Source organism: Olea europaea, chromosome 5, assembly GCF_002742605.1.
Source record: "Olea europaea var. sylvestris chromosome 5, O_europaea_v1, whole genome shotgun sequence".
Lineage (NCBI taxonomy): Eukaryota > Viridiplantae > Streptophyta > Magnoliopsida > Lamiales > Oleaceae > Olea > Olea europaea.
In genome coordinates, this window is record NC_036241.1 from 8,977,557 (window position 1) to 8,988,104 (window position 10,548).

The 10,548-nt window shown below is 35.9% G+C and overlaps 2 protein-coding genes across 5 annotated transcripts; one reads left to right on the plus strand and one right to left on the minus strand.

Annotated features, from left to right (window-relative positions):
• Positions 1-718: 718 nt before the first annotated feature.
• Positions 719-7,552, plus strand: LOC111394558 (CDPK-related protein kinase-like). Of its 4 annotated transcripts, none has more exons than XR_002702639.1 (11): positions 719-1,523; positions 3,622-3,752; positions 4,122-4,163; positions 4,257-4,365; positions 4,528-4,606; positions 4,698-4,994; positions 5,170-5,282; positions 5,764-5,871; positions 5,968-6,030; positions 6,113-6,302; positions 7,019-7,552. XR_002702639.1 is itself a non-coding variant. In XM_023020423.1 (11 exons), the coding sequence occupies exons 1-11, from the start codon at positions 984-986 to the stop codon at positions 7,157-7,159; spliced, it is 1,791 nt and encodes a 596-aa protein (XP_022876191.1). In that variant the 3' UTR covers positions 7,160-7,552. The 4 variants fall into 4 exon arrangements, 2 of the variants coding, with proteins under 2 accessions (XP_022876192.1, XP_022876191.1); XR_002702640.1 differs by having other exon boundaries at positions 720-1,523; positions 5,968-6,034; positions 6,135-6,302; XM_023020423.1 differs by having other exon boundaries at positions 984-1,523; positions 6,135-6,302.
• A 471-nt stretch (positions 7,553-8,023) lies between these two features.
• Positions 8,024-10,337, minus strand: LOC111394210 (aspartic proteinase CDR1-like). Its single transcript, XM_023019973.1, has 4 exons — positions 9,855-10,337; positions 9,534-9,654; positions 8,257-8,684; positions 8,024-8,147 (listed from the first exon to the last, which is right to left on the minus strand). Exons 1-4 carry the CDS (start codon positions 10,148-10,150, stop codon positions 8,024-8,026), a joined length of 969 nt encoding a protein of 322 aa, XP_022875741.1. The 5' UTR covers positions 10,151-10,337.
• Between the last annotated feature and the right edge of the window lie 211 nt (positions 10,338-10,548).

Consider the following 10,548-nt stretch of genomic DNA (forward strand, 5'->3'; position numbering starts at 1 on the left):
TTTTATTTTTCTGTTTTTGTTGTTTGATTTAGTTATTCCTTATTTTATAAATGTATTTTTATTGAAGAATATAAAGTTATTATAGGATTGAGGAAAATGCCTTTACTTAAAATGGTCAAAATATCTAATTGTGATATTTTTCTAGTCAATTAACGGTCAAATAGACATTTTCCATTCATTTGGACCCAAAGTGCATATTTTTGAAGGGTTTGAGACTGTGATTGGCATAAAATGAAGGTTAAGATAAAATCTATAAAAAAGTAAAAAGTTAGGGGTCGCTGCTACATTTTTCTCATATAAAATGCTTATTGGAGTACTTTCAAATTTTAATTTTGTAAATTCATAGGTGATCTTTAAATGGAATAAACTCCTTGTACAGACCCATTTGCACAGGGTCTGTACGAATAGCATTTCTCTCTTTAAATTATAGAATATATTTTTTTTTAATTATTATTAAAGAGATATAGAGTATTGGAAATCATCTAAGCCCTCGTTTGGTTATGATTTTTCACTCAAAAAAATTAATTTTTTGACTATTATTTTTTTAAATCGGCTTGTCACTTTTTACTTTAACACTCACAAGTTTTTCTCTATAACGATAAAAAAAAAATTGATTCTATAGGCCCTAAATCTATGAAAAAAATTGATCCTATACGTGGAGCTCAGTTCTAACTCTATAAAGCCTTTTTTCTAACATACGGGCGAGGTCGAAAGTTGTGGGGCCCGTATTGTACAGATCTGACCATCGTAATCTATCTTCTCCGCAATAACTATCTACCGCCATTCGTGAAATGAAGTAGAAGTTTCACTATCTTCTCTCGTAATTGCTCTCATATCCTCTCTTTTAAATCGCTACTGCTGACATTTCAAAGAATCTTAGTCCTTTTCTCGATAATTTTTGCTCAACTGCATGGATTCTTTTTCGCCATCACAACTCTAAGCAGCTTTTCTTCTCCGATCAGCAAAGGGGTTGCAGGGTCACCATGGGAGCCTGCAGCTCAAAGCCTCATCAAAAACGCAATCCCTATTCCAAAAGAGAAACTTTGGAACTACCGCAAATCCCGGAATCTACCATTAATCTCGAAACTCCGGTGAGAGAAGATGGCGTCGAAAAAGCAGGGAAGAAGTCGCCGTTCTTCTCATTCTACAGCCCGAGTCCCGCCCGTTCCTTCTCTTCCAAGAAATCTTCCCCGCCGGCGGCTGGGGGGACACCGCAGCCGAAGATATTGAAGATGCCATTTCCACCGCCGTCGCCGGCGAAGCACCTGAAGGCGATGCTATTGAGGAGGCGTGGCGGTGACGAGGCAGCGAAGTCGAGAGATAAAGGGGTAATGGAGGCGGAGAAGGGCTGCGAGACGGCGGAGTTGAATAAAAGTTTTGGGTTTCCTATGCAGTTCACGAGTAGGTACGAGGTTAAGGAAGAAGTGGGACGAGGACATTTTGGGTATACATGTTCTGCCATTTCCATGAAAGGGAAGCTTAAAGGCCAAAAAGTTGCTGTCAAGACTATTCCCAAGGCAAAGGTATATATGATTTATCAATAATACTATATAATACTTATGGTTTAAAGTATTGAGATTTTGGTTCCCTCTTAAAGGCCAGTCGTCTTATACTTCTTTAAATACCTTCTTTATGTTAAATGCCTACGGTATTTAGGAAATTTTCGTGATAATACTTGTACTGAACTTTCTTTTAAAGTCGTGGTTTTGTTCACAAATTCTTGTTGGTAGTTTATTGGATTTCCGTGAAGAATATCTATGAGTTTACAATTCAAGATGACTATTCACAAGTTTTACAAGATTGCAAAAGGACTATTCTTGTTGGTAGTTTATTGGATTTCCGAGAAGAATATCTATGAGCTTACAATTCAAGATGACTATTCACAAGTTTTACAGGATTGCAAAAGGACTAGATGATGAACTGTCGATCACGAGTTGGATTGTCCGGCTCTTACGCAGATTAATGTAAGAAATGCACTGGTGTCTTGACCGGGTCTATATGGTTCTTTGTCACATAATCGAGGGATTAAGATTTCATTTATCGCATAAGGTCCTATGATACGCCCTTTTGTTGAGCAGGGATGTTGGTATTGAAGAATCTGATTATTATATGGTCAAGGACCTTGCTCAATAAGTGATCTTGGTTATAAACCTTGCTCAATTGAGAATTCAACGTATGCTTATCTCCGATCAACTCATACCTCTGAGCCCTCTATCCAGTCCCGAATTCAAGCTAATTATATTTTGCCTCTTCCTCAGAGAAAGACAATCAAACAATTCCCAATCGTGGTCCTCCACAACCCCATTTTCACGGTTTAGGGACCCGAACCTGGGTGATCTATCCATGAGAGTATGAAGGTTGGGTGAAACAAAGCATGAATGGTATAATAAATTTATTGATTCCTACGAGACCAAATGAAAGATAAGATGGTACATAATCTTAGTTCCTTCTGTCATGTATGTAACCTTGGCAAGCTTCTTAAACTGTGATGGTGGGACTGAAATGAATTTTTCCTCAATAGGCTAGAATGATGTTTGTCTCTACTCATAGAATACAGGTTGATTGGACTACATCTTTTGTTTCTAAAAGCCCTTTGGGAGCTAAAATAGCAGTATTTTAAGATTTTTTTGGATTTGTAATCTCCTTTCGTATATGAAAAGATAGCTTCTTGAGGTTTAAGTTCCATGAGGGTTTGAGGAGGAAATTTTATCTGTTTTTTCTTCTTTAATGAACACAGGACAGGAGTAGATGAGGTAATTGTTGAACCACCTTTAGAAAGTCCAAATTCACTTGTAATAAGAAACAGCTGAAAAAGACTAAAAGAAAGGGCCTCAGCTATTGGAGAAGAAACGTGTTTATTTATTTAAATTTATTCAACATGTCCACTCAAGTGTATGCCAAATTTGTTTATATTAAAAATCTAACATTCATAATTTTAAGAAATGGTGGCTGAAAAACTTGAAATTAAATCCTCTACGCACACTAATACCAGCACTTTGAATTATCTCATTTAAAACCCTAAACGTGTTCCCTCTATAATAGCTTATGTTCTCAGATGTGGTTCAACAGTGATCTGTGCTTGAGTTAATTGCTATAGCTAGTTATAGATCTCAAATTGGATGCTTTGTTGTTGTATGCGATTTCCATCTACAGGCTGCATAGCTTGCTAATTAGTGCTCTCTGGTTCAAACTGCTCTTTCTTTCGTCACACTTTAAGGTTTTTTTTTTTAACCATTCAACGGTATGCTATTCAAGATGTAGTCAACTATTTCCATTTTATTAATAGATAAGAATAATGCTATGCAGCCTCATCGACGTTACAACTCTTGTTTAGGTGGTGCTAAATGATAGGCTGAATGAAATATGAAATTAAATGTCTTATTTAATTTGAGCTATCATTTAATACCACGTTAACGTCAACTAGACTGTGGTTCAGACATTTAATTTCATCTATCATTTAACACCACATTAATGTCACCTAGATTGGGGTTGTAATCCCAGTGGGGCTAAATATCATTACTCAACGGATAAGGCTTCACATATTTCCTATGTGTGACTTCTTGCTGCTATACTTTATTTTTTCTTATGCCGTTTCGGTTTTTTTCCATGTTTTGTTGCCAGATGACTACAGCAATTGCTATTGAGGATATAAGAAAGGAGGTTAAAATATTGCGTGCCTTGACAGGACATAGCAATCTTGTACAATTCTATGATGCTTTTGAAGATAATGATAATGTCTATGTCGTAATGGAGTAAGAATGGATTCGTTTAAGATTTTCTATTATCTTAGATATTGGCCTCTTTGACTATTCTGATTATTACCTTCTTTGTAATTGAGTAAATGGGTGTGGCTTGAGGCAGTTTAAGAACATTTTTTGGAAGCGTTTTTCATCAATTTGAGTTTTTAGAAAAAAGTTTATATGGTGAGAAACTCCAGTTCAATACTAATTTAAATCATTTTTCAATTAAATAAATTAATTAATTGATAGGAAAATATGCTTAAAAAGAATTTAATTTACCCAATCAAATTGAGTTATTTAATAGTGAAAAAAGAGAATACTGTGTATCATCAAAAGATTGCCACTACATGGAACGTTAATTTCCTCGCTTGTGATTTTCAGGCTGTGCCAAGGAGGAGAGCTTCTAGATAGAATACTTGCAAGGTGTTTTTTTGATAACGTTCTTTTAAATGTTAACCGCCATTTTGTATTCATAACCATAATCAGCATTTTTTGTATTTTTATTTGCTTTATTAGAGGTGGGAAATACTCAGAAGATGATGCAAAGGCTGTTATGGTACAGATTCTAAATGTTGTAGTATTTTGTCATTTCCAGGGTGTGGTGCACCGAGATCTTAAACCTGAGGTAACAAAAGTGGTTTCCCTTCTCGTACATGGTGATTACTTCTTGGCTTTCGATGCATTTGATGCCTATTGATGGTCCACTTTTGTGCATGCTAACTTTAGGATTATGATTTCGTACTTTCTTTATGTAGTCATTGTCAAACTTATAATCTTCTGTATTCAGAATTTTCTGTTTACCTCCAAGGATGAAAATTCTGAGTTGAAACTTATCGACTTTGGCTTATCAGATTTTGTTAGACCAGGTTAGTCTTCTATAGCTGGAGTCCTAGGAGCATAATTTTTACATTATCTTTTAAGATTTGGATTGGATTCAATAATAACAATCATATGCAGATGAAAAGCTTAATGACATTGTTGGAAGTGCATATTACGTCGCACCTGAAGTTTTACATAGATCATACAGTACAGAGGCCGATGTGTGGAGTATAGGCGTAATAGCTTATATTTTGTTATGTGGTAGTCGCCCATTTTGGGCTCGAACAGAATCCGGCATATTTCGGGCAGTCTTGAGAGCTGATCCAAGTTTTGAGGAAGCCCCTTGGCCTTCATTATCGTCAGAGGCAAAGGATTTTATCAAACGCTTATTGTACAAAGACCCTCGAAAACGGATGACGGCTGCTCAGGCTCTATGTGAGTCTCTCTCTCTCTCTCTCACTATCATAGTTTTGAAACCTGATCTGTCTATCAAGGTCACCAGGTCATGGGTCCAAATGGTTGGTCACCAGTTTAATTGTTGGGTCGTTGGTTAGAGTTAAGAAGCTTATTTTCCTCATTTTTTATACCTTTTATAATCTTTCTTTTGCAGGTCATCCATGGATCCGAAATTACAATAACGTGAAAGTACAACTCGATACTCTTATATTCAGACTAATGAAAGCGTATATGCGATCATCTTCTTTGCGTAAGGCTGCCTTAAGGGTGTGTATATAATTGAACAAGTAATGATGCAAATAATTACATTAGGCTCTACAATTTATCATATAAACCTTTTATATGTCTATAATCTCTATTGACTTTTTAAGGGGGTGGGTCCTTGTAAATTTTATCAAGCTCTAGTTAAATTTTCCTTTAAGAAACTTAGTTGATGGAAGGGCTCACGGTGAAGTTGCAAATCCTTTAAACATATACACTCATTTCTTCCTTCTTAGTAGTTGTAACTGAAGAAAGAGAGTAATTGTATTCAAAGGATAACGTGCACTTCAGAGCTTCACAATATATCTTTAGAAATTTTCTGTCATTTTATTTTGCTCTTAGTTCTCAGAATTTTTCAAAAGTTAGATTTCATAACACGATATTTACAACGTGCGGTACACTTTCTTCTACCGTGCTTAATGAATTTTACTGTTCTAGTTTTGTGGTTTCCTGAACTTTAATGTAATTTGTTCACATCTCCTGGCAGGCTCTATCTAAGACATTGACTGCGGACGAACTCTTTTATCTTAAGGAGCAATATGTATTGTTGGGGCCAAACGAAAGTGGTGGCATAGCTTTTGAAAATATAGAAGCGGTTAGTTTATTTGATTTTCTCGCCCTCAAAACCAGTAATCACTCTCTCTCCCAACTCAGTTGAATAAAGCATTTCCCATTATCTGGTTCTAAGCAGGCACTGATGAAAAATGCTACCAACATCATGAAGGAGTATCAAATTCCCCATTTCCTTGCATCAGTAAGTATGGATCGCTTCTTTTTAGGTGCCTGTGCTCAATCTGTGTTTTTTGTCGAAACTTGAAATCCATGGATTAATGCAGTTTATTTGTTGTTCAACGACAGCTAAATGTGCTTCAATATAGAAGGATGTATTTTGAAGAATTCTGTGCAGCTGCTTTAAGTGTTCATCAGTTGGAGGCACTCGACCGATGGGAGCAACATGCTCGTTCTGCATATGAGAATTTTGAGAAGGATGGAAACAGGATTATTCTCATCGAGGAACTTGCATCAGTAAGTCGAGTTTTCTGATTTTAGATTATTAGGGTGTATTTGGTGTGCATTTCTATTTTTTGTTTACAGTTTTGAATTCATTTTCTATTTTCTGCTTCAAGGGATTATTTTAAGATTCCAGAAAAAGCGTTTAGTTTGTCATTCGAAAAAATTATTTCTCAAAACAAAAAAAGTAGAAGACGCACTTGGTTTAAAAATTTTAGAAATAATTTTATGACATTTTTTCATTTAATTTGATTATTTAGTAAAACATATCAATTTTATGCTGATATGTGATCAGAAAACATAAATTTTAAAGTTGGTATATCTCCAATAATTGCATCGAAATCATATGTAAATAAGAAATTGAGAGGGAGAGGGAGAGATTGATAGATTGGTATTTGTATTTGGGTAGGTTTTGTATGATTTTATTAATTATTTTACTTTGAGAAATATTTAAGTTCTTTTTCCTTGTTTTGAGCTTCTTGAAAACACTCAAAACGTCAAAAAGTCATTTTGAGTTTTGTGTTATAAAATTTTCCTTGTTTTGCAAAACATGTTTTAAAAAATAACATACCAAATACATTTTGAGTGTTTTAGAAAACTGAAAATTGCCTCAAAACGGCAAACCAGATGCACTCTCAGTCTCTTATTCGATCTCACTAATCACATCATCTAAGAGTTCAGGCTATTAGAAGCTACAAAATTATTTGTTATAATTTATCTTAAAACTTCAGGAACTTGGACTTAGTCCTTCAGTGCCAGTCCATGCTGTTCTCCATGACTGGATAAGACAAACTGATGGAAAACTAAGCTTCTTTGGGTTTGTCAAATTGTTGCACGGCCCATCCACCCGTTCAACGTCGAAGGCTCAGTAAAAGCTTAAAGCGCCTTTACAGAGCAAAGGTTGCACGAAATGGAACCGGTCTCGAGGCATAGCATTTGAGCAAGAATGGCACGAACTATAAGCTTCAACTCTGCGATTACATGATATCATGTCCTTATTTAGCATATGACCTTTCCTTCAATACTTTGTAACTTGAAATAGTCTTTCTATTTGTGATTGTTTGATAGAATAGTAATAATGGCTCGATGAAATTCTTCGTGGATTCAAAAGAAACGAAGGCCAGAAATTCCAATGGAAACTGTCTTCTTGATTCTTTTGCATCTCAAAAATAACAAATAGAAACCTAACAGATCTAGATTTTGAATCTTCTTGAGTTATTCGTTGTATTTCCCACGTTGGCTGATCTCGTCTTTTTCATATTGTACATCATCATTTCTTCAACTTTCGATTCAGATTCTATCCCGTCTCTTCATCGTCCTTGCTCTTTAAAGCTGTTGTAGATTCATTTATTATTATGTCATTTATGTTCTTCGCCTTCATGTTTGTTTTGCAGAATTCACTAATCAACACCTTTCTCCACCGAGTACATATGGTGTTGATACATTTGTTGTGCTTGTATGGGCACAAATGATTTGTGGTTTTCAAGTGTGGATCGTACCGTTCGAATTAGAAAAATTCCATATTTGTTTATTGAGAGCATTTCTAGTGGTGGTGTAAATTAATATTTCCAAAATTACTCTGCATTTTGATGGATCTAAATTCAAATCTCCAAAATAGAAATATCTAATAAATTCACTTTTTGCGATGTTAAAAAAGAAATAATAATATGTTGAAAAATGCAATTTGCATTTCTCGATTTGAGAGATTTTTAGTCACTTTGAAGACAACTTCTATTTTACATCATCACTGGAGATGTTCTTATAGAATGGATATGGGTGTTAATGATGCACGATCTCATCCACAAAGGAAGCGCCTTACCAGCAACATGTATCTCCTTCAGATCAATATTGTAATATGGACTGTTACCACCCAAAACTAGAGTAAATGCATGAAATGTAACGAGCATATTTTGTTAGGAAAATACCTAACAAATTGTTTATGATATTGTAACAATTTCTCAAAACATACCTGCGATCAGGATCTGAACGGGCAAAAACCATGTCACTGGGAGGGACAATTCCACCAAGAACCATTGCTCCACCACCCACATCCATACCACCATAGCATAGGGAGAATGAATCACTAATAACACCTTTATCAACAAGCTGATCCACAATACTAAGATCTCCATGACCCAGACCCATAATGCCATCAGCATGTTGACTGTAAAGGTCACCTGTTTCCACATTTTCACAGCCAAAAACAGCTCGTTGGGGTGGAAGTTCACTTTGGTTGCCAAAGGAAACAATGTCCTGGCCCAACACTCCGCTGCTAGAACTCATTTCAGCATATTGCCTCTCATATGTACATTGCTTCCTGTCATTATCGCAGCTGCAATCAATATTGCACTTTACAGGTTGATAGGTGCTCGACAGTTCTGGCTGAAACTTTGGATCCTATTGAAAGAAAAAGTTCTAACTGCAATTATTCAAAGAACATATAAACAAAAACAAAGTGCAGATTTCACATAAAAAAATATAAATAAATAAATAACATGAGCTTGTAAAGCAAAAGAAGCTTGAAAAGCAACCAAAACACATCTTGCCAATTGTATAAATTCTGAGAGCCTTGCCAGTGATGAGAGCCAAACTCAAGGACACAATCAATTCACACATAAAAAGTAGACAATGACACAGACTAACTTATAAATGCAATAATAATAATAGATACTCTTAGCTCAGAAAAGTAAAAGACATAAGAAGCACCAAAAATTGAATAAGAGAGAACAAGAAGAAAATACTATCATCCATAATCATAAGCAAATTATAAAACTATGTATGTAAAGTTCCACCCTGATTCGCTGAATGAAAATTGCTTGACCTGAGTTCCATTGCCACTTTCTCCCACAAAAATGATCATCCATTGATATGGGGTCCCTTCATCAATGTCACTCTCTTTGGTTTTGAATTTCCTCTCTTTTTAATTTTGGCTACTTTCTTTCCAGGAAGTCATCTCAATTACTCTAGGCAATGAAGATCAACGTAAGGGTCTTTAAAGAGAAAATTCATATGCACTGTGTAAATAAAAGGAGAACACTTTTAAAATACCTTACTTTCACAAGAAGTATAAAACCCCCATCAATTAAAATTACCATCTAGATAGGAACAAGATGTAATAAACTCTGAATTATGGTTGTTAAGGACAAATATGAAAAACTACACCGTAGCAACATCTCAAGTTTCATTTTAAAAAATTGAACGGTTTTGCCCTCAGCAAAAGCAACAATCCAAAAAGTGAGGAATGACCTGATGCTTGCCACACTGTTCGCAGCTAGCACAGGGAACATAAGTAACCGTACTTCCCGTGTCAACTATAAGAGCAAATCTCTGCGGAGGTGTCCCGATCCATAGTCGAGTCGTGTAATACCTGCACATCATAATCAACCCATCCCACCCATCAGATCATATCTCATACATAAAATCATAAATATTCTATCCTGAATCAGGTGTACATGAACTCAGGCTGGATCCAGTTAACAAGTCAACGCAAATCAGGTGATGGAGGTGAATTCATTAAAATTTATGGATTTACATTTAAACCAACGGAGAAAAAGAAACACGACTGACCCATTAATGAGAAGATCATCATGGAGAGGCATTCGGGCGTTGGGGGGGCGCCGAGTCTGGAGGTGGCGCCTGGAGTGTTTGGAGGCGGAATTGACGAACTTATTGCTGTCATTATAATACAAAGGCATGACCATGGTGGTGGTGGTAGTATCCAGGCCGTGATTGAGGATGAGCGGAGTATACTTAGTATTAATCATCAAATCCTGATGCAAAATCGAAAGACAAGATTCAACGGCAAAACTGAGGAGGATCATTGAGACGGCGACCGTGAAGGTGGCGAACGGCGCCCGTTCCATTTGGGTCAGGTGGTGGGTTGCCTCGGGCGATCTCACAAATACCTAACTGAATAATCACTATTGAGCAGCCTCCCTCTCTGGTTCGATCTCGCTCTCCGTTTTAAGTCTCTGCCACACAGATATTCTTTCTTTCGGCCATCTCTGCCTTTCAGATATTCCTTTGATTCAGCCGAGAACAAGCATTTTTAAGATACAGCTGTCTGATTCAGTTAAAAAATTAAATACAAAATTAATTCAATTAAAGCCAACAACCATAAAGCATATTTCATTAAATTCACAATTTTGTAACTTTTGGATCGCACATTTTAACAATTTTTATTTAAATCTATTAAAAATCTGATTTAATAATAATAAAAAAAAACAAATAGGGGTTAGAAATAAGCAAGCTTTAGTTTGAC